Here is a 24,613-nt window from a genome sequence, read left to right on the forward strand (position 1 = left end):
CGCTATTCCATAGTTTTCGGACATCCCCATTTTCATCTAGAGAGCACAAGTACTGGTGCGTCATCTTTTCAGAAAGCCCCTTACAAGAAGGACCAGACGTTAGAATGAACCTTGCAGCCTTATACTGTAGATTTGTTACAGAGAGCGAATTTGTACTAATGTTTCGAAGTGCACTCAGATGTTGCCTGTTTGGACTCAAAGTTATTCCGAAGTCTTCTAGTTCGGTCTTTGGAATGTCAGACAGCAATTTTTCCTCTTCTTCATCTTCGGTTTCGGATCCTTCTTTTTTTGCCATCATGAAGTCATTTTCGGCATGTCCCTCACTCTCCGAGCCATAAGTCTCATTTTCATGCGAGCCGTTAGTACACAACTGGTTCTGTGTGTCTAGGATTTGGCCTGGCAAAACAGAAGGGCCCTTATCCGGACGATGTTTGGTTATCGGCGTGATTGGCGGGCGTGATGGTGGTCCCTTGCACGTTTTCTCGTGCTTGGCGCGGTACACATTAGCTCTGCATACTTTGCAGCAGAAAGGGCAGACCCACTCCATCGTCGAACGCGTTTGAGAACTTCTTGATCTCATTGTTGGACGATGAGACCACCTTTTTTGTGATATGACATCAATACCGGAAAGAAATTCGGACCGATCCAGGCCAGCAACTCACCCCCCTGTCTTGCTGGCACTCTTCGTGGTATGAGTTTATCTGTAACTCATTCTGAGTGACCGTCACGCCAAGATCACGCTGAAGGAGGCAGCTGTAACGTCACATTTGAGCTGTTTGTTGCGACTCCTCAACACGGACGTACAGGCCGCCTATTCCTGCTGCGTGCGTGGGACAACCCCCAACACATCCCAAACCACGCATTTCCACAAATTGTGATGTACAGAGTAAAGTATCGATAAGCTGCGTACCTGATATGATGAACTGTGTCGGTACAGTGAACCGAAGGACTATGAGGGAGGCGCCACCCCGCCTTTTTGGCCCAGAATCGACGTTTTCGTATTTCTAACGTGAACTAGACTCTATAGAATGAACTACGCGATACCATGAACATACAAAAACATGGAAACCCCAGAGTTCACTTTATCGAGGCCGAAATGCGCACTAGGAACGAACCATCAACGACTTCAGAAGCCATCCATACGACTTTGCCTCAGATTCGAACCCTGAAGCCTCCTTACGCGGCTTTGTTCCTCATACAGAAGTGACTTGATGCTCGAAGGCAGCCCCGATTGAACTAGATTCGCGTCCGTCATAATACAACTGAGTTCGATAGATAGAGCTTCTAATGTTCCGCGATACCGAGCTAGCAACGGTTTGCGCCCTGTCCGGTCTTTCGCTGGCACAGTAGAGCGATCGTCCTCACTATCTGAATCACAGTTAAATTTATCTTGCTCAATGCCAGTAAATGCCCCAAAATCCCATAATCCAAGATCAATGGCTTGACCGAGAGCTGACTCTTCTGTTGTCAACCGGTTGAGGGGGACATACGCACCGTGACATACGGGACAAACGTAAGGCCCTGATTTGTCTGCACTACCGCGGCGACAATTCGGGCAACAAGCTTAACAAAATCGAACGCAGTAGGGCAAGGCCCTTATTTGTCTGCACTACTGCGCAGACAAATCATTATTTGTCTGCACTACTGTGCAGACAAATCAGGACGACAAAGTTTACTCGAGCGTACTATAGAGAACACTACTGACGATGCCACATACCAAAAGTAGTCTTAGCGGTAGTGATTGTTCACATTAATAGTGAAAACACCCCCGCTGATATTCTGGACGCCAGATAAAAGGCGCATATTACTGTCTTCTTTTTCTGTGCCACCTTCCTGAAAACATTCCTCCACCTCGTCGCCTGCTGCTAAGTTTTCTTGTCCGTCCTGCGCCGCCTGCTCTTCACACCCGACCTCCACCTTCTGACGTTTCGCATTTGAGTCTCCAAAAATTGCGGCTTGTTGCTGCATTCCGAGAGCACCTCGTAGGTTGTGGTAGTTTTTCAATGACGACAGATCACGGTGTCCTGTTCTCATTGCAACATTCACATCGTTCTGGCCGTCCTCGAACAGCAACGTCACCACAGAGCCTCTCAATCCATGCAACGTCATACTTTGCTTGACTCCAGTCCCTGTAATTCCCTCCTTTCTACAGATGCTCCCCACAATACGTGCAAATGCATTCCGGCCTAGGTGCTGGCGCTTGAAAAAGTTTTCAAACGTCGTTGCGCGAGCATTAGCTGCCAAAAAGAATCGGTCGCTTCCGCAATCGAGCGAGTTCCTAATCCGCATGTAGTCTTCGAGATCCTCAAATAAATTGAGCTTGCCGCCGAGACACGTCCTGTTCCAAACGCACACCTCCTGAGGCTTGTCCTGGAAAGCCTTCCACCCTCCCGTCGCCGTTTTCGAAGCACCCACGCGGCTGCCATTAACTCCACATATTTTCCACACCTGCTCCCCGCCACAAGTTATTTTCTGCACTTGTCCAACTGTTAAATGCACCGATGCAGAAGGGCGCATTGCTGTGATCAATGCGACACTAAATACTAGACGTGCTTGAAATCCTAGGGGCGTATCGCGGTCCAGCAGTGGCGACTCATAAAGCTTGATGACGTCTTCTTTCGACAGTACGTTGTGGCTCTCAGCCACAACTCCCGTCGATTGCTGCAAGCAAAACTTGTTGTCTAGCACAGCCATGAGCCCTTCTGCTGGACAATTGAAAACATCCCCTTCGAGAAGCTTTAGATCATAACCCCACTCATATTTGAATGCTCTTTGAAGCCCTAAAATGTAGCCTGTCATAGTAATTGGCTTGACTTCCTCACCGGACTTCGACCGGTAGTTTACAGCGAATTCAATGAGATGGAACCGTACGGTTTTTAGCTGCTGGGTCGTCCAAGCAGTGTGGTGCGCTGGTATGTGGCTGTAGTTGCAGTCAGGAAATACGGCCTTCCGTGTCTCTAGAATTTCCCATTCTGAACGAGTCTCGCCCATGAGAATGTGGTTGCGCAGATACTCTTCCCCTTTAAACGCAGCATCCAAAAATCCGGGACGTGATGTTGTGAAGCGGGCCAGCGTCTTGAGAGAGGATATGTTGGCACGTTTTGTGTTGGCCGGCATACGTTTGCCTAGAAATGCAGTTGCTGTCTTCGAGTGCCGGCGGGAAGCTGATGGGGGCGTGTCAGGAACGGTCGCATGTGATCCACCAGAACCTGGAGGCGGCGTCCCTGGGACAGACGAAGGGGATGAGGGCATGTTGTGGGGCCTGATGATGGCGCGGGAGTTGAAGAGAGAATTGGGAGGGGTAGGGGTATTGAGTGAGGGCTAGGAGAGAAAGGGAAGGGGAAGGAGGGGATGGGAAGGAGTGTTGGGGAATGTCTGAGGCGGGTTTCGGGATGGTCTGAGTAGACGGCACCAGTTGCGGAAATATCATCGGCGACGACGGCAGCGGAGCCCATCGACAGCCAATATGGGAAATTCGAGACCATCAATTGTGGGGGGGAGAGAGGTATGATAGGGGAACAATTGAAGAGAAAGTAGGGTGGCAAAGGAAGGAGTGAGAGAGGGGGGGAGGAGGGGGAAAGGAAGCGTGGGGAGTAGATATGGTAAGTGCTTCAAGGACTTACAGCGCGAGAACATCACACGGAGTAACGCAGGCATCCCTAGAAAGTCACACTGAAGTTGAACCTCTGCCTGGAATAGGAGTTGGAACTGGCAGGATTAGGCACCGGTGCAAGATGTGGAACGACGACGACGCCTCCGGTGATCCATTTCACCCCGATTCGTGGGGCAAGGACAGCGGTGTAACAAGGAGCACGTTGAAATTCGCTTAAAATAAATAGCTTTCTTTTACTTGCAGAAGCGACCAGAAAATTTTACTGTTGTCGCTTGGAGAGAAATTGAAACAATTATAAGCAGGACGCAGACACTCGGATATTTTAGAGTTAATCATAACAAATTCAGATGAACTGCACTAATCCTGTTTCAGATTAAGATCACTTGTAAGTCCAGCACTTCAAAATCAAAATCGCCCCAAATGCCCCTGCCCTGCCCATCAATTTTCCTCCAAATTGATGGCCTAAACAGCACTTGTGGAAGATCCCTTCAACGCAGGCCGCCAAGGTCATCAATTAATTGAAAATGGGTAGGTAATTTGATGGTCTCGGGAACGTTTTTTTGTGTATCAGATTTAAATCTGGATTTCGAGACTGTCTATGAGACCTTTTATCCCGCCCCTCGCCAACAGTGCAATAGAGCTCATCAATTCTGCTCAGAATTGATGGCCTTCACGTATGCATATTCCACGATTCTCAGAATTGATGGCCTATGACAAGCAACTTTGCTCAGGATTGACGGCCTTCACGCATGATAAATGGCCGCTTTTTGAAGGCTTCAGAACCAGTTCTGTGCATGTAGCTATGCTCATGATCCTGCACAACTCCAACTGCAACGCTTCCCGTTTTCTCAAGTAAAGTCAAAATAGATGTGGTCAGGTCAGTACCTGACCACTCGCTGCAATGTTCTTCATTTGTATCGATTCAATCCACAACTTATGTTCTGTATAATCAAACTTGCAAGGAACTTCAAACTTCCGAACTTCTCAGTCCATGTTAAGGGATTTTAACCTTGGCGAATTATACTTTATTCTGTTTGGTGGAGAGTACTGTTGAGAAGTACTGTTCAGAAGGACAATCGATTAAGATTGCCTCCGGCAACTGCATAGTTATCTACTTGGCAAGTGTTGTGGCCACGTTTTAAAGGCCCCCGAAACCAGTTCTGAACATTCGGCTATTCTTCTGTCCCTACAAAACTCCAACTGCAATGCTTCTAACTTCCTCAAGTAAGGTCAAAATAGATGCGGTCAGGTCAGTACCTGACCACTTGCTGCAATGCTCTTCTTTTATATCAATTCAATCCACAATGTGTGTACTGTACAATCAATACATGCAAAGAACTTTAAACCTCCAAACTTCTCAGCACATGGTACGGGAATTTAAGCTTGGCGAACATTTGAGCAAATAAATGCGCGGAGTATTAGACATTTTTCGGTTTTGGGAAGTGTACTTTTCAGATGTTCTGTTTAGAAGGACATTACATTAAGATTGCCTCCGGCAATTGCGTATTTATCCATTTGGAAACTTCTCAGCACATGATAAGGGCTTTTAACCTTGGCGAACATTTGAACAAAGCAACACGAGTCGTATTACACTTTCTTCTGTTTTGTGCAGTGTAATTTTGATATGTACTGATTAGAAGGACATGTTTGAGGTACAACTTTGAATGTCATGGCATTAGTTTACTGTTGATAAATTACTCTATGACAATGAAAAATGTGAAGATCCGTATCACCACTTGACTACAGGGAATGTTTGAAACAATAGATAGGAGCATATGCTTTGATTTAGCACCTTTCTAATGTTTTAAATGTCCTTCATCGTCTTTGTTTTCTTTTCTTCTTGCTCTCCAAATTTGAAAACTCGGCTAATTCGTGTATGCTACTGTGTACGGTGCTTCTTCCAGTGCTTTTGAATATCTTGAACATCTCCATAAACATCTTTGTTCCCCATATTCTCTGTTTCTCTCTTTTCCCCAGTTTAACTGGAGATCGCACACATAGTGCGTTGGCAGTCGTCGGCATCGGAATTTCGTCGCGCCATATTTTCTGTGAGTTGTTATTCCTAATAATGCGATGTGGGTGTACTTCAGCAATCTTCTCAATGTATTGCTCAAATGCTCGTGCTCGTGGGCTAATCACTACACACTTTTGATGCATTCCTTTTACCCATAGCCCAGATTTTGAGCGACATCTGGACAGAGCGACGTATGCTCCTCCTGCCGGCATCCAATTCCTCACCTCTGAGAAGTCTATTGCCACTTGATCGAACGACAAACCTTGTGACCGATGAACTGTCAGGGCGTATGCTGGAATAACTGGAAGTTGGAATCGAGTAGCCAGAATTGTTCCATCATCTCGGTAGACTTCAAATTTCATGAAGCGAAGGTCCAAAGTTATAGCCTCTTTCGTCGCGTTGTCGGCTTTGGAAACTACAACAACTTTGAGCAAAATTTCCTTATGAGTTTGAAGGCCGTCTCGAATCTGATTTCCGTCCAGATTGAGAGACATATTGAGAGGTCTGGACCAGATTTCCTGCACTACACATATTGTTCCAGGGAGCAAGTCTCGAATTTTTCGAGTAAGCATGACCCTAGCACCTTGCTTCAAAAGAATTTCCTGGGGTATTGCTTCGTCCAGCCGCTTTCTGATACCTCCTGTCGCAACTTCCCGAAGCCCATTCTCGGAGAAAGTATCAAACTTCCGGGATACAACGAGTTGGGATCTTAGCACTCCCAGTCGTTTCATCGTAATTTTCTTGGCGGTTTTCTTCTGCAAACACAAGCGCACATGTCCAAGTGATGGTTCGTGTTGGCCATGGCTGGTGTAGTTGAGACTCATCATGTCTTTTTGAGTATGCCTTCCCCCTCTTATCCTTGTCAACAACTCAAAAAAGTCTCTGTCCTTCTTCTGTCTATGATTCGCAGTCAAATAGGCAATAAGGCCTACCCCATCCCCGCCGAAGAGCCTATGCCAGCTTCTTCCTTCGTACGCCGACAGATTAATTCTTCCTTTTTCGAGGAGCTTCACGGGTTCCAACTGCAACGGGTCCCCTGAAATAATAATTTGCCTGCGAGCAAACGGAAAAGCGGCATCCCTCTCCGAATGAGTCAATACCCGCACAACATACTCAATAGCATCTAGCTCACATGCCTTCAGCTGAAAAATTTCATCAATAACCAGAACTTTCATTCGCATAATTCTGTCTGTCGTGGCTTTCTTCGCCAGCACCCTTTGTAACAAACTTTCATTCGTAAATCTCCATGACGGAAGGGCATTGAAAGTGTTGTGAATTGTACTCCCTGCTATTGATTCTGCAGCACTGTTGGTAAATGCGCAGGATATGACGGCATCCTCCGAATACTGCCTTCTCGCCCACTCTAGCATTTTGTTGATGAGAAATGATTTCCCAGAACCTGCAGATCCAATCAGAGCAATACTTTCCCCATTGCAGAATGCATCAAACGCTCTTTTCTGAACTGCATCCATTGGGAGACATACACAGCTCGCCCGATCCGAATTGTAAACGCAGATTGCAGTGCTCTCCACAAGATAGGAGTGGTATATTTGAAGCTGGCGTCGATGTTATGGGCAATCAATGCAATGATCTCCGGCGGATTGTAGCTGTTGTTGAAGCTGGCGTCGAAGATCAGTACCGTGCGCAGAACATACTGTAGGCAAAGCATATTCGGAATTGGGAACCCAAGTGTCGAGCTCTCGAAAATCTGGATGCCCCTACAGATACTATCGACTTACCAGGGAGACTCCATATTTTGGCGGGAAATGTTTTGCCTCAAGTCCCAGCATGCTCCCCAAATGAGCAGTTGATCTTGCTGCCTCTTATGTCCGTTTTACAATATTGGGCCATATTTTTGATGATAGATCTGTCACTCTTCGAGTGGAGGTCACATTTCAACAAAACAATCCTTGGCCTGAAAATTGACATGAGCTCCAAATTCTACGTGATATGTTGAGACCAAATATAGTATTCTCATCTCATATTGAGATCACATGTAATATTCTCATCTTATTATTTACATCACGTCTCAAATTTAGATGGGCACTGTTGGTAGTATCATTATGTCATGAGACATGCAAAGTTGCTGGTTTTGGCCAATTTGGATACGAAAATTCCTACCCCGTCCAGTATGAAACTGTGGACTACATCACATGTATGAGGCAGTCATGATCAATAGCCGTCCCCGCCTCTTCACATCAGTCTACAGTGTAGAATCTACACTGCTCCAGTGAGTCCATGCCTACCATGCTCCCCATATACCACAATGTGGGAAATGTCAAATGTTGATATCAACAAAGCTATACCCTCCGGGTACTCGGCAGAGATTCTGTCAGACGCGACGGGAGCGATGTACGAGTGAGGTACAAGTTGTACCATAAGGATACAGTACAGCACAACCGGAGCCGTGCTTCTGAGGGTCAAAATCCATGCATCGCTGGAGGATTCTGGAACCTGGGTCCTGAGAACGATTGATTCTGGGGCCAGTCCCTCCCGTCTGGTCCCATCCCACAGCCCAGCCCGTGTGGCTTGGCCCGGCTACTTGCGACCTTAAATTGGATTGAAAAGTGCAGATAAAATTTAATTGAAACATAAAGTTTATTGGTGAGCTCAGTTTTGCATCTCAGATTCAGAGATGAGCCCAATTGGAGACTTGATTGATGTCGCTCATTTCAATTTGAGCTCCAGAGGACACGCACGTTTGATCCAATTTTACTGCTCCGTCTCCGTGGTTTGTACCTCAGTACTGTTCAGTGCCTGTGCCCCGTCCATATTCAGTTCGGAGCAGCACGCACACTTCAGCCGTTTGATTTGGAAGTACCAAGTATCAATCTCATAGTCCTTCCCCTTCAATGCCTTGTACTCCGTATCCGCTCTAAAGTGGGCTCGTATATTAAAAATTAGGACATGATACGCAAGCATAACTATGTAGGCCTGTCTAGATGTCCGTCGCAGACTTTTCTTCATGGCAGCGATTGGGGCGTTGCGTTGCTCGTGCCCAACTGTGTTGGTCCCATCCATTGAGCTATAGGCTTTTGGGTGGAAAGCTTGTGAGCACGTGTGATTGACAATGTGGAACGCATCAGAGCATACAGTTGTGTTCTTCATTGCCCACCACAGAGTGTGCATTGCGGATCGATACAGTCCACAGCCAAAGTCATACAATATGAACTTCGGCATGGTGACAAAGCGAGATACACACACGTCCAGGACAGCCTTCGGGCCTTCCTCCTTATCAAGAACCTTGAATCCGAGAATTACTGGCTTAGTGCAGGAGCAACAGAAAGTCAAGGCCCCCGGAGTGAAACCTCCTTGCCTCTGTGCATAATTTTTTGTACATGGACTAAACGATTCTGGGCTGTAGTCTGATTCAATTCCGAAGGGTAACGGTCGAATCTGCGGCATAGATGGGAAGTAAAATCCGTTTATGAAAACAGATTCAATCTGATTCCCCTCTAGAACTTGTGTCTTTGTAACTGAGAATTCAGCTCTTAAAGCAGATGCCAGACTAAGAAACTTCTGGCGAAGGGCCTCAAAATTTGAAGTACCCCATTCGCGAGCGTAGGAAGCAGCAGATCCAATGACGGTCTGTTCGCCAGAAGTTCGGAATTCCTTCTGCTTAGGTGCGGCTTCCGTCAGTTTGTCATACGTTCGGTAAAAGATATCAATGCAGGAATGCACTTCTTGCAGCAGATCGGCGAAGACAACAGCCGCAGAACATGAGCCAATATCTCTTGACCTTTGCTGTCTCCGCTGCAACTCATCTAATTGAGCGATCCCAGTTATTCCGTTGTAGAAGATCCTATTCTCAAAAAGTATATCCATGTGTCTGGAACCGTCCAAAAAATTAATTTTAGATTCCCTGTGATCGCGAAGTTTCTTGTCCAAAGAGAGTCCACTATACTCCCTCAGCATTTGTATCAACTCTTCCATAGAATTGAGCTGTTCGTGCTTCGCCACGTTCGGAAGCGGACCTTCTACGATGACAGTAAGAAGTTTGAAGATATCAACCTTTTGAAACTCTTTCATCTCCTGCGTAGCAGGTCCCCACAACATTTCCTGACGTAAATTGCGCAATCTATGAAGGTCTGGTAAGGGTAATGTGTATGAGGAACGAACTGAACCCTCTTGCGAAATTGTATGCCGGATCTCAGGTGAAAGTTCTGGCACATGAAGTCGCAGATGAGAGACCAGGGATTCCCACCGCTGGTTTCTTTGACTGGAGCGTCGAGTGAGATCGTGTTGAAGCACTGCTAAGAGCAAGCTGTTTCGAATGGAAACGACATCGAACAGGATTGACAGAAATGATCGAAGGCGACACAAAGTGCTATTCTCACCCACGTCGTTACTGGAGTCCTTTGGATGTTGCCCACATATGTACTCCTTATCAAAGAATCCGGGAGGTAGAACGTTTTCCTGTAGCATTCTTAAGGCAGCACAAACCGAGGGGAGATTGGCCTCGGATACGTCAATGCGCTTTCCCTTCAGCACATTCATCAGCAGTACGGCATTGGTCTGCTTTCTTATAAGTGACGAGCGCAGACGCGCCTTTCTAATTACTGCTCCTGCAAAAGGCCTACAAGAAGCCGTAATATTGGTGAAGGTTTCTGACAAATGGCTCTGCGATCCGAGCCAGATTCCATCAACGCATAGTGCAGTCATTTTTGGACGCACACTTCCATTCGCCGGCGTCGATATTAGCGGTTGACAGGTCGTACATGTGAAGAACTGAGATGGTGGATCTTTTTTCATGAGATGCATACCAAGAACACATACACGAAGCAAGGTTTTGACAGAACGAGGTTGCACCGAGTGATCACCGATACCCGCATTTCGAGATGTAACATGCTTCTTCAATAATTCTTGTAACCTCGCTGTGAGAGTCCCGCTTCCAAGAACCACACCTTCGCACGTCTGTCGCATTGCTATATGTGTAATTCCGGTGGTTATACTCTCGAAGGTCATGCAATGTTCTCTTCCGTCAGCGGAAACGTCCCGTTCACAAGTTGAGTTTTGACACCGAAAGGTGCGTACGTTAAGTTTGCAAGGTCCGTAACTAGACATCAACACACCCCTCCGTTCATTGATATATGCTGAGCCACGGGATGCCCCACAATATCTACAAACTGTCGGGGATGGTACAATCACTGTTCCCCCCTGCCGGGCAATTTCACCAGCATCAAAGTCCAATTTTGTTGATCTGGGGCATGAAGCGACTGTGAGCGGAAGTTGGGACACGGCTTCTTCGAATCGCAGATAAGTACTGCTTTTTGAGTTGCTTCTAGAGACATGTTGCGCAGAGAAAAGTTCCTTGTTGAGCGCCTGCAGAGCAATTTTGGTGTGGTTGCACATGTGTCGCGCTACAGCTTCGCAAAAACAGCAAATTAGTGTGGACTGAGGTTCTTTCGTGGATGTTCGCTGGATTCGAACTCGAACTTGGACCGGTATCCAGGTTACTTGTTCCGATTCAGATACTGGGTGCTCCTTAACCACTGCAATGCAACCTTTATGCATGCTCGTAACGTTTGAGTTATCGTTGGAATGTAAATTACCCGAGTCAGCGTCGGACTCCAGAACAAGTTGCACAAATTCCTTCCACTTGTAGTCCGTATCTTTCGATGCGAGACCGAAAACATGCTGGACAAAACTGCGGAAGGCATGAGTATGAGAGCAGTATGGCTTGAAAACCATGCTTCTCAGATCTTGGAAGCGCGATTGCCCAACGCACGTACATCTTGTGCCCCCATCGTCGTCGATCCAAACACATAACGCATAGGAATCACCCGGGTTTCGATCCATGTTTGAGGAATCTCTGCAGCTCGGAAGCCGGGTAAAGTTGGCCGAGATCCCAATTGCTGTCCCTGGGAGCTTGTCGATCCGATTTGTTTTTATATCTTGTGAGCATAATCGATTAAAGTTTTCAGAAAGCACTGTCCTTTGAACCGAATCACCCGCAATGGATTACAACAACGCCAAGGCATTCTTACGACTCTCGCATAAATCCACGAGCATGTGCGCCATTACGACTCTAGTGAGTTCGGCAAACTTTTCGCCATCTCTAATGGAAACTTCCCGGTGTCGTCCCCCACTGCCATGGTGGCTTCCAGTTCTACGCTGCCCGACGGTTTCGAATGTGAACCGCTGCGGCTCACGCGAGTCCGATGCATTCATTTCCGGCACGAGTGAACCAGCAACGTTACTAGTCCGCGAACGATCGCACGTAGGCCCGTCACAGTCGGATGGGCCAAATTCGTTCAATGAGCTTCCCGATTCACGGCAAGAAGACCCACCTAGAACTGCATCCACAGAGTTCATCCCTGTATCTTCGGCCCTCATCAGTGCGCCGCAAGATTGAACATATTTGGAGTATGACACCAAGTCTGACATGCCGTTAACGCCCTCCAGGCGGCTATTGGCAATGTTATCAATCCTTCTTCTTTTCGGCATTCCTCTATCACAACCAATTCTTAGATCAAATAAACAAAGAGCACTGGTTCCGTGAATGATAATTGTTCGGAGGTTGATCTCGGCAGCGACGATGACCCTGTAACATTACGGGATGCGCGTTCGAAATTCGAAGTAGCGAAGTTCAACAGTTCAACTTCGAAGTGAGCAAAGAGAAGTACAGGTAAACTTTACATGTAAATCACCGTGGGACACAGACATGCACATTGTGGCCCCTCTCAATATGACATATCAAGCAAAGGAGATAGAGTGGTATGGTACAGTACACTACGTGTATTTGAGGCGTCAAGCAGGGTGACAATGTCTACAGAGAGAGAGTACAGTGTACAGTATGGTACCGGCAGGCAAAGTACTTGAGAATGGGTTTGTTGAGAATTGATTTGGATCTCAAGGCAAGATCCAGACAGCGGATAATACCGTTTATAACGGCGATATCGATTATCAACGTCATTAGTTTATATTTGTGCATCTGCTTCAGGCTTCAATTGGTACCAATATTATTTCCTTGTTTATTGCTGTTCACAGGATGGCATGCTGACGGATCCGCCGCCCTACGTGGCCTGCAACGGGCACGCCATTATCTGTAAACGTTATACTGTACAGTAGGATTATACTGTACGTTCTCTCCTGCTAGCAGGAAAGTTTCATGAGAGGGAATCCTTGTGAGATGTAAGATCTTGCAGCATACCGCTCCACTACACGTAGCTGCACCGGATGACGCATGGCTGCCTGGACAGCACGATAGAGCCGCTTTATATGATTCGTAAAGCTGCATATTACAGAAACTGGCTGGAGGAGCCCCGGGCGATAACATCCTGAAGTTCAAAATTTCCCAAACATTATGTCGAGCCCGGGAATGTATACATTTCCGGGCTCGATCTATATATAGATGAGCTTAATGTAATGTGTCTTCGACAGAATTGAGCTTAATTTCAGTTGCAATTCCTATAGCTCATCTCAATTAGAGCTTCAGGTTTCAGAGCTCCGCTACATTTCAGCATTACTTGGATCTGTTGCAGTAGCGTTTCCTCCAATGGAACCTACTGGAGACTATACCGTTACAGGCACTCGCCTTTTGCACGGTCTCGCCGTGGCCCGGTGAAGTGCCCGCTACTAGGTCCTGCTCTACCACTATAGTACTGTAGAGTACCCCTCCAGGGGTATACGTAACACTCGCAGGAGGGTACAGTACTACCCTTCGAAGGGTAAAGCAGATCATGCCGCCCGGTCGTTTTCTGCAGGTGGTGAGGTGGCGAGTGGGACAATCTGACCTCAGGTGACTCAGCTTATCTGTCGGGACATGAGAGGGGATAGAATGAGGTTCGTAGCTCAAAGTGAGATGAGCTGCCGCCGTAAGGGTAGCGAAATCTCATAACCGTTATTGCCCCTAACAGTATCCCTCTTTCGCCATAGAGCACAAGGAGTAAATGCCATCTCTTTTTGCGTCACATCGTATTAATTGCTCTGCAAATCTCTCAAGGACGTACTTCTGATGGCAACTGAACTAACAATGCCGCCAAATACCATTCCTACTGCAGATTCGTGTAGTTGTTTCACCCCGACTGCTGTTCATTGCATACGCCTTCTCCAACGTCAAAGAGTTCCACAAGGTGCGTTGTTTACCACCTTGGGTATCAATGGTGCCATGGCCACTGCACTGACGCATGTGCTCTCGACACTTTCATATGTTGAACAACAAGTCGAAAAGTCTTCCGATCTGAAGAGCGTTCAGTTCCAAGTCACAGCGAAGATCGGCGCAAGTACAACTTCTGAGACCGTCATTCACCTCCGAAATGCCGTCTTCGATGCGCCGAAAGAACACCTCGAAGTTTGTGATGCGGAAGTCAAAGGCGACCAAGATCATAATGATTGTACACCTGACCGTCCAGGTCGTCAAGAATCCTGTGTGATATCAAATCCATCCGATGTATTTTTGAAGAACATTGACAGAATTCCACCAAATACTGGAGAGAAAGAATCCCCTTTGAGAAAAAACTATGCACGGAACGTTTCCGTGCGCCATTGGAGAATGGAATGAGTCGTCCACCTCATCGATCAAATACAGGTCTCAACAATGCCACCACATTCAGTATTTCGCGTAGTTCTTGCGAAAGTATTTTCCGGTTATTGCTTGATGTAACTGGCATTGGTACCCATTGCGACCCCGATATGGAATTCACCATGGATTCATTCTCCAGACCAACAATACAAGAATTAGTACGGAAGGTATATACAGAGGAAAAAAGGCAGCGACAGGCAAACGTGAATCTGACGTACAGGGATCTTCTTCCAAAGGAGATCCAAGCAATGTCTAGGGCTAGATTCCCGATCTTGAATCACAGTTTCAGTCGTGGAATTGAGCCGACGAAGAAGCACGCTGATGTCGACCTCCGGGAACTCAAGACCTACGGAAGAATCAAGAAACTTACAGCCATTGCAGCTCTCTGCCTCATGTTACAGACGCAAGGAAATAGAGGTTCTTGTCACGCTGTGCTGTCCCGATTTGCGAAGGAAGGTATGAACGAAGAAGGTTGCAAAGTTCTATTCTCTTCATTATCGAAAGTCATGCTATTTATGAGTAGCCCATGTACCGAAAAAAGCTGTAACACAATAACGCAAGCGAGAACTAAGCTACTACGCACTTCGTTCAGTGAGGAAAAATGTGAAAGTTTCATTGAGGTAGGAACTGCAACGATATACCCTTCAATGAGAAGACTTCACGGAAAACAGTTGTCCCAAGATCAAGTTGCAGTTCGAATCGGTGAGTGCAAGGAGGCAAAGTTCACTTACTCGGCTGGCACAGCATTCCCCGTTCCCTGTCAGCAATATCCCCAGACTGGGCTAGAGGGTTTGGGAGACCTTTATTCTGGGCAGTTTTTAGTTTGGAAAACGAATCTATTGTCTCGGGTTGAAGTGTTGGGAGATCTCAATAGGGTTATTGGAACCGCGATTTTTGCCAGACCTATGCATCAATATGCTGGTTTCTCAGGAGAACAGATACGTGCAAAAAATGTCATGGACCCTGCCGGTGCTATATTGATATTCGACTTCAAGATGAATCTTGTCGCTGCTGAAAACGTGCAACTTGCAAACAAAGAGCATTATATTTACAAGGAATGGTATCAGTTGCAAGCCCTTCAGAGATTTAAGACTTCTCATTTTAGGAACGGGAACCCACCTTCGCAACTCATACACATTGTTCAGGCCCCTTGTCTAGCGTTGCTTTGGAACAAAGCAAAAGTACGGCCGATAGAGACAAAGTAGTCGTAGCAGCTTTCTGATCTAAGTAACATAGCTGTGTAATAAATTGAACAAGAAGAACAGATGAAGACAATATTGTTTGCGTGAACAGGCCACAAGTCAAAAATAATACGGGATGAAAAGTGGAGGCTATGTGTCAAATTGGCCTGAGCTATAGACACAACAGCTCTATGTGCGATGAGCTACCCAAATGCTATATCAAAATGAGTTCAGCGGGTAAATCTGCATCATAATTTGACCGCATTGATGTTGGCCAGCACACAACCCTCTCACAAAATCCAGTGCCACTGACACGCCGGTTCACGACCGCAGATGAGGTTTCAAAACAAAACGTCAACGACCAAATCCGCACAAATTTAGTTGAGGAGACGGACCCCTACAGTAGAGATGGCACAGAGTGCAAATTGGACAACGGGATTCTCAAGGCGGGCGGAAACACAGAGGAAATGCATTTGCTCGAACCCGTGAAATAAGAGGGGACGGACGTGGAGGGGAACATGAGGGTACAGGACAGAATAATAATAATAATTTCGTGGATAAATAAGCTTGCCTCTTCTTGTAAAACATTGCAGAGTAGGATGCTCTGACGAACAGCATGACGACGACGGTTTGTTGCATAGTACACGTGTGTTCGTAGCTTCCACCTCGATGGAATGGCGTGACCGTGACGAAGGAGAAATAGGGATAGGAATGCGCAATGCGCCGAACATGTCTGAGGCCTTCTAGGGCTCGGAGATTGCAGCCGTCTAGGGCTCGAAAATGATTGAAGGAACATTGGATTGAAGATAAAATTCGACTGCATTCCGGCCCTATAAGGCTCAAAGGAATTCGAGTACTCTTGGGCTCGTGAGGATTGGAGCCCTATAGGACTCGAAATCATTCGAGCCCTATAAGGCTCGAAGGAATTCGAGCACTAATGGGCTCGTGAGGATTGGAGCCCTATAGGACTCGAAATCATTCGAGCCCTATAAGGCTCGATGGAATTCGAGCACTCTTGGGCTCGTGAGGATTGGAGCCCTATAGGACTCGAAATCATTCGAGCCCTATAAGACTCGAAGGAATTCGAGCACTAATGGGCTCGTGAGGATTGGAGCCCTATAGGACTCGAAAACATTCGAGCCCTATAAGGCTCGAAGGAATTCGAGCACTCTTGGGCTCGTGAGGATTGGAGCCCTATAAGACTCGAAAACATTCGGGCTCTGTAGGGCTCCGACTAGAATGTACCAATAGAAGAAATATGATCCGACGCATCCTGTGCCTTTCTTCCAGCCCCCATTATATGCAAAAATGTTGATGTACGGCGCTGCGTCCTTGATGTACGGTGCTGCGTCCTTTCAGCGAAATTAATTAAAAAATAGACACCTTGCCGTAAAGTCAATGTAAAATCTGATCCTTTACAGAGTATGCACTCTCTACTACAGTGCATGTACGACCGATGAATTCCAACAAGTGTATGGCCTGACTATGGAGCGTTTCACGCCTATGGAACGTATCACGCCTGTGACATTCGAGCAGCACCGTGCCTTTGTAAACAGCATCGCGTAGGTCACGTTCCTGTGATCCATCACCTCCTTCTCCCCCTCGCCCGAGCCGCCTTTCGCTGCACCATCCCGTAGCTCCCGTTTTCGTAGTTCATCACCCCCGCCCCCTCGCCTGAACCGCCCCTCCTGCAGCATCAGGTAGCTAGCGTTGCCGTGGCCGATCACCCCCTCCTCCTCGCCCGAAACCGCCCCTGCTGCAGCATCGCGTAGCTCGCGTTCCCGCGGTCCATCTTCCCCCTCGACCTAACCGCCCCTTCTGCAGCATCGCGTAGCTCACATTTTCGTAGTCCTTCATGACTATGGTAAATCTATGCGTTCATGTCCGAAATTTGCCCGTTTGTTTTCTAAAAAGTGGCCAAATTTGCGAAATGCGTGCGCACCGACTGACACTCTCACACAAACATGAGATTTAATAAGGCGGGATAGTTTGGTCTGCGGGGGGCCCGTTCGCACAGTTAGTGCTATCTATTTCGCCTCCAAGTGAGCTGCATTCCGAAATGCACATGCTCGGTGCAAACGCATTTAACGTGTTAATGAACACTAGCCTATTCAATATGTGGCGATGGAGATCGCTTAGGAACCAAAGAGAGTCGACGACGGCTAGTTGAGTGCGGAGGCCTTGAATACAGCGGTTGTAAATATGTATAAGCTTCTTCTTCCCTCTTTGATCCTTTCCGTAGGGCCGACAAGTACTTTTTCCAAGAAGGGCTCGCCTGTGCGATTGTCCCGCACTTTCCGATAACTACAAGAGCTTCTCGGGCTCTTGAAAAGGCTACACAAGCTGAGTTCTTGTTCTCGTAGAACTGGAACAGATTAGGCCTTACCGACCCTTCGTTATGCGCTAGCACTGTTCTAACCAGAGAAATGACTACGACATCGTATTCTTTGCCTTGTGATGAGTCGAATGTAAGCACTTCGACCTTACTCTTCTCTAAGCCTCTCCTCTGCAAGAGACTGATTATATTGTTCTTCTGAGCATTGTATGGCGTCAAGATTCCAATTCCACTACTCCTTCCTTGCGCACGTGTCCAGCCACTTACCATGTCCACAATAACCTCTGCCTCAAATTCATTTCGATATCCTCCTCCCTCTGTGTTTTTCTCCTCGGCGTTCGGAAATTCGTTCCCAGATACGTGTTGACTGTCCACAAGATTGACAATACTGAGAGGGATGTCCAGTGTTTGAAGTTCTATCATTGTACTCGATGTACGGTTTTCCGTTCTCCTTTCACCGTTCTTGACGGTGTGTTTGTAGAACAATGAGCTGACAAGGGTACCGATGGGCTGGGCACTTCGCATTTGAGTGTCGAGAAGAAAAACGCACCGAGGGGAAGCGTTCCAAATGTCTTTGTGCTGAGTCTCTTTCCCAGTCCGGAAGGTAGGTTTTTTGGAGCGGAATTTGAGTGCCTTGTTGAAGAAATGCGATTCCGCTCGTTTGTGACTTGTCCAAGACCTGAAAGATTTGTCGTCAAACGGCTGTAGTTGTGCGCAGTCACCGACGCAGACAATAGACGTGCCATGTTCTGGTTCCCCAACAGCAGAAATTATTCGTGAAAGGGTTGCGACAAGCTCTGTCTCTTCTGCATATGCAGCTTCATCTACGATTATCAAATCGAAAGATGTCACAGGCGTCCAGTCCAGGGCGATTGCCGCTCCGAAAGTGGAGAAAAAAGCTCTTTGCCGTGTCAAAATTTGCTTTTCACTCATCTTGTAGGCACGTGCAAGTCGTGCCACCGTTCGGTTCTGGACGAAAGGGATCGTTGAGTTGTAGCCAAGTCGAAGAGGCTTGATGTCTGCTGAGCCATGCTTTGGAATTTTGGCGTTATATTTGATGAGTATGTCGTCCAATGCAGCGTTGGTAACGGTTAAAACCAGGACTCGTCCATTGAACTCGTTACAACATTCCGTGTTTCTCGGCAATGAGCTTCCTTCCCTCAATGGCTTCTCGGCAACTCCAAGGATTCGGTCGATTGCAGCCAGGGCAAGGATAGTAGCAACATGAGATTTCCCAGTGCCCGGAGGTCCTTGACAAAAGAAAGTCATCGACATGAACCGTGAGGGGTCATCATTCCCTCCACTATAACTTCGAGGCCCTTTCAAATACATTTGTCGCAAGAAATCCCTTCCTTTGGGATGCAAGGAGTAGTACGCTACAGCTGACGACGCCCATGACGCGAGAAACTCGAGCTGACTGTCGTTAAGGCTTTCGGAGAGGTCAGAAGCGTAACGTCGCATCTTTCGCCGCGCCTGTTCCATTATTAGTTCTGCAATACCAGCAGGTCTAATGGTAAACGACTTCTGTGGTCCACTTGCAACTGTATGGGGAACTGAGTCAAAATCGAGTTGTTGGCGAACGGCCACTGTCATCGAAAATTTGTTCAGCTGCCGTTGCATGAGACCTTCAATATCAGTAAATCCCAACGTCACTCCTCTGTCTAGAAGAGGCAGGCTATTAATGTCTTTAAACATGGTGAAACTCCTTCTCAAATTGTGTTCTCCGACCTTGTATATAAGCAGTGATCTGTAAGAACCTTCAGCCAACATTTTTCTAGCTGACGGCCTTTGACGCGTACCTCGAACGAGTGGAATATCGTCAAGTATGCATAGGTTCAGTTCGTAATTCAGGTTTTGACGGCTTTGTGTTCCTTCTTCACTTCTGTGCGGCGGACTCACCACAAGTGCCAATTTAGTAGTCATGATTATGTTAGAACTGTCCAAGAAGTACATCCTGACGACATCCATAACTGCGAAGTTGATTTTACGACCAGCCAGGTCACGAGAGTCAACATGGTCGTTGGCAGACTCTTGAACGACATAGATGACTTTTACGGAACTTATTTCATTCCCAATGAAGAACGAGTCGATATCTCCATACGAAGAAGCCGGAAATGCAAGCGGTCCTATCCCCATGGAATCATTTGTGTCCCAAAAGCGGGACGGTAACGGCCGAACGTCATGGACGTCGGTCACAGCTCCACGCCACCCGACAACCGTGCCATCACATCTGTGGTAGACAGGACCAAACATATGTGGCGGATCATTGTAGTTCCAGGCATATGGATTGATGCATACTAAGTCTTCAGCAGAGGCAAAGAGCATACATGCAGAGACAAGTGCATCACGGCGTCGCGCAGTGCTGTACTCATGCAATTTTGAGGAGCTACCTGCAATCCATCCAGTGACAGGTGCTTTGAGGATGTTTCCAATATCTCTATCCAGGGACTGTACGGCCATAGTCTTGCAACTCGTGCCACACCCGCGAGACGAGATCCAATGAGCGTTTTGCACTGTGGTGTACAGAACGCGAAAGAAGCAAGATGCGAACACCTCAATATCGCCTTGGGCATACTGAGACAAGGAGTAAAGTTCAGTTGAGCATTCTGTAATTGAAAACAAAAAACGTTGTTCTCGCAGCTGGTGTTTTTCTGCGTAGCGTCCCGTTCTTTGAATATCCGTCATGCACTGGCTTCGAATAATGGGTGGAGCTGTAGTGGAAGATCCAGGAATAGCAGTTCCAGGAGGAGGAGCAGGTTCCCGAGGTGCTGCTGAACGCTCCAGAAAGACAGAAATAAGCCGAGGCGTGGGTACAACCCTGTCACCATGCACATTGACGAAGAGGGCATTTGAAGCGTCAAAGGCGTTAAGAAGGGCCTTCTTCGTATCCTCTCCTGCGTCGATGCTCAGCCTCTCTGACATTTCTGTCCACAGTGCTTTGTACATTTCCCTGAAGACAGAGTTGGGGAATTGCAGAAGAGCAGATTCTCCGATCTTGCCTTGCATCCTCCTCCCGGTCTGTGAGTTCGTTCTACTTCTCCATTCTTCGAAAAACGACTTGCCGGCCTTCTTCATTACCTTCTGTGCCATCTCCAGGGCCTCATTCATACCCTTATATGTCTGCTTCCCAGGTTCACCGGTACGGAGGTCAACACCACTCTTCAGAAACCTTCCTGCGCGAATGTGCTCAATTGGATCTTGACTCTCCAATCCAACACCAAGGATGCTGTTAAGCAATTCACTTCGTGTCTCGCGCGGCGTAAGTTCTCCAAGATTTGTAACCCTTTCCAGACATTGAAGTATGTATTCACAAACGCCGACGACGTGAACTGAAATTTCCTGCATCAAAATGCGAGCCTCAGGAGTATAACGGGTCGTAATTCTAGCAGTGCTGTTGACACCCACGCCGAATATGGCAAGCAAGGTTCGCATTTCAGAGTGGAGTGTTGATGCTTTCCTTTTGTTGCTCTTTGTGATGTCGAGTTTCACACAGGAATTCACATTGAGTACGAAGTTGGGAGTGCGCACCAGGACACCCGAATCGGGATAACAGCGCATGGTGATGAATACCCTTTCTGCTAGATCTTGCCCAGGAAGGTTATAACAGCATTCAGCGGCAGCCCAAAGCGATCCCATTGGAATGTGCAATATTCCCGAATGCATGCCAGCAGCAAGCTTGGGGCCTTTCTTGACGTCGTTTGCGAACCGATTCTTGAAATCCAGCTTGAGTTCTGCCTTTCGATTTTCTTGACGCCTGAACATATTCAGGCCCTCTGCGGTTTTGCTTTTGGTTGCGGCAGACCACATGTAGCTCAATGACTCATCTATTTTCCAGTTGGCAACTTGGAAGATGTCCGCCGTGCTCGCTACCTGCGAGATTTGCTCCACTGGCAGACGGTAATAAGCCAGGGCATTTCTTAGTCGCGCCGGGGGGCGGATATCATTTCTCTTGGTACACTTCACAGCGAGTCTCATCTTCATTGTGTCAATGAAGTCATGGATGGCTTCATTCGGCTTTCTAGCTTCAGATGTCATTTTGGAACCCGAGAGAACCAAATGGCAATACATGGCTACAAACGTCGAGCAATTCATATGGCTTCGCGACATGTCCTGGTCTCCTTCGCACTCCTTGACCTTTTCCAGCTTAAAGTGCTGAGACATCTCGGAGTTTGACATTTTGAAATTCAACCTTGATGACGCGCCGTCCCAAAGCCAATCTGTAACTGCGCTTATTACAATGTGATCCTTGTGCGGAGAAGTGGATCCCAAACTGTCGTAGTGCCTGATGAAAATTTCTCTGTCGTGCGGAGGGCATGTGCAACTTCCATGCCTGAAGCACTGCGACCCAGAAGACAGGCCTTCAATTACGGAAAGGGAATAATGATTTTCATAGAAGAGTGGAACAAGAACGACAACGTCTTTGAGGAAGATATGGTTCCAGAACTTCAGGGGCTGCAAGTGATTCTGGAATCTTGACCTCCTTCGTGGGTCCCGTGCCATGTACACGCTCATTAGCTCCAGTTCGTGGACTAATGAGTGACATTTCGGGTTGTACTGTGCTGCAATAGCCTCATTACATACCCATAGGAAAGCATCGAACGACACCATACTCATTGGCTGGTTCTTCAGCCCATTGACGTCCTCGTTACTCAAAGAATAAACTGTACCTACCAGGGTCGTGTATTGGAAGGCTTCTTCAGTTGCCGCAGGTTGGTCATCTTCAATTATCAAGACTGCGTGATCCTCCGTCACAGTCGCCTTTGCTTCGGTTTCGCGTTTTGGTTTCGATGAAGCGTCCTGGACCTCTTTGGGGTCATCCGCGGAAGGCTTTCGTTGCTGCAATCGCCCTTGGTTCAAGCCTTTCATACGAAATCGGGATGGTTGAAGTGCTTCAATTTTATCCTCATCTTGGACGCATTCAATCTCATCATCTCTTTCGACGGGTACAACCTCTTCTCTTGCTGCTCTGTGTGAGGGATTAATCTCGCCACCAGGGCCTTTAGGACTAAGTTGCTCCTGTACATCTTCGGAATCCAATGCTATCGGAGAAAACGTCTTTCGTGCCGCTTTCCTTCTTCTGGGTTCATTTCTGGACGAGACATCAGCGTGCGGCTGACTTGCACTCTTCGGACCTTTTGCTTGAATACGACGACGTTTGTTTCGTTGCGCGCGAGTTTGAATCGGTGACGGGTCAGTGAAAGTACTTCTGACCGACGAAATCGGAAGCGATCCGGACAGCGGAGCAGCGGAGAGCAGACGGTACTCGACTATGACGTCGGGTGCAACTGAAATGCCTTCGAAGTTTCGAGATCTGGCTTTCGAAGAGGATGTCTTGACGAGTCAGCATTCGAAGTCATGGTCCGAAACCTGCTAATTATTTCAACTTGGCAGCCCGTAAGCGCAGATGATCTAAATTTAACGGTAAAACATTGCATGGATTTAACGTCACGTGTCGTTTTCAGAGATCATCCGATTTTGCTTTCAGGGCCAGAATAAAATTATTGAAGGCATTGAAAATGGCCTGGAAGGGTCTCTCTGTAGAGGTACCACTCAGTGGTATTGGGAAGGGCTGTGAAGGGGCTCTTGTGGAAAAATAAGATTCGACCCCTCTTCGAATCAGAGTGTGCTAGTTGTCGAGCTTACGTCATTCGAGATAGAAAAGAGCATGTTTTGGTCACAATAGTATAGTATGAGAGATCGGATAATTGCAATTGTGGGGGGTAGAGACTCTCTACCCCTCACAATTACAACATCGTATTATTGCATATCTCTCTACCAGAGAGGTATGCAATAATGTTGCTACATACTCTCGAAAAGTATGCGGAGTAGTCAAATAGAGTGCAAAATAAGTTGCGCTAAATCGGGATTATTTGCGGAATCTGCAGCTCAAATTGAGATAACATGCGCACATTTCACCTCACGTTGAGATGACATGCGCACATTTCACCTCAAGTTGAGATGACATGCGCATATTTCACCTCAAGTTGAGATGAGCGATGCTTATTGCACCCTAAGAGCATCCCCACCGGTACGCAATCAAATCATCAAATAACAACACTTGGCACACTTTTTCTGTAATTTGATTGGCTCCCTAGAATTTGGTTGTTTCGTTACTTGGCTGTTTGATGCTTCGGAAAGAACTGCCCCACCGGTGAGAACCAAATGAAGTACATTGCCCTCGTACTCACCATCGCATCCTTGTACTCACACTCGTACTCACCCTCGTATCGCACCCTCAGTCGTAGTCGCACGCTCACTCGAAACCCATCCCGCGACCTTCTCCCTCGCCACTCTGTCTGCACTCCTTCCCTCTCACCTCCACCGTGGACAAAGACAGACTGCCGGCGCTGTCCTCCCTGCTCACGGACAGCACGCGCTCCCCACGCGACCGCGAGCAGCGCGATCCCGGAGAGAACATACGCGCCGGCGGCAGCGGTGCTGCGGCGGATGATTGGCTCGACAGCCGCGAGCGACGTTCTTCTGCGGCTGCTGCTGCTGCTGAGCAGCGAATCGCACTGCTCTAGCACTGTCTGCGCATGTGAACCAGTCGGAGGACGAGGAGCCGGCGGCTCTGACGCACGCGGACGCGGTGCGGCTCGCAGCGCAGGTGGTCCTGGACGCGGACGTCGTCGCGCTGCACGCGGCGCTGCTGTCCAACCTGACGCGCTTCGCGCCGGGCGTGGACGAAGCGGAGGGCGCAGACGGGTTTCGGGAGAGGGGCACGCTACTCGTACTCGTGGAGAGGGTACCGAGTATTCCGAATGTGCTGCGGCTGTCGAATGCGTGCGCGAGCCAGGAGGGGAGGGACGTCCTGTTGGTAGAGGGAAGGCAGGCGGAGAGACAGCTGTTGACGAGGTTGCTGAGATTGCTGGAGGCGGGGGAGGCAGAGAAGAGGCTGGCGGGGGCGAGCTGGGTGCGGAACTGCGCGATGGCGGACGAGTGCCAT

The 24,613-nt window shown here is 47.8% G+C and overlaps 1 protein-coding gene across 1 annotated transcript; it reads right to left on the reverse strand.

Moving 5' to 3' along the window:
• Positions 1-24,391: 24,391 nt before the first annotated feature.
• Positions 24,392-24,613, reverse strand: CHC_T00006395001 (hypothetical protein). The gene has a single exon (XM_005718756.1). The coding sequence runs from the start codon at positions 24,611-24,613 to the stop codon at positions 24,392-24,394; it is 222 nt and encodes a 73-aa protein (XP_005718813.1).

The sequence above is a fragment of the Chondrus crispus genome, genomic scaffold, assembly GCF_000350225.1.
Source record: "Chondrus crispus Stackhouse genomic scaffold, scaffold_40, whole genome shotgun sequence".
In the NCBI taxonomy this organism is placed as follows: domain Eukaryota; phylum Rhodophyta; class Florideophyceae; order Gigartinales; family Gigartinaceae; genus Chondrus; species Chondrus crispus.

Bases quoted from the DNA above. Each gene is read 5' to 3' on its own strand.
- CHC_T00006395001 (XM_005718756.1), bottom strand. From the start codon at position 24,613: ATGGCACTCGTCCGCCATCGCGCAGTTCCGCACCCAGCTCGCCCCCGC.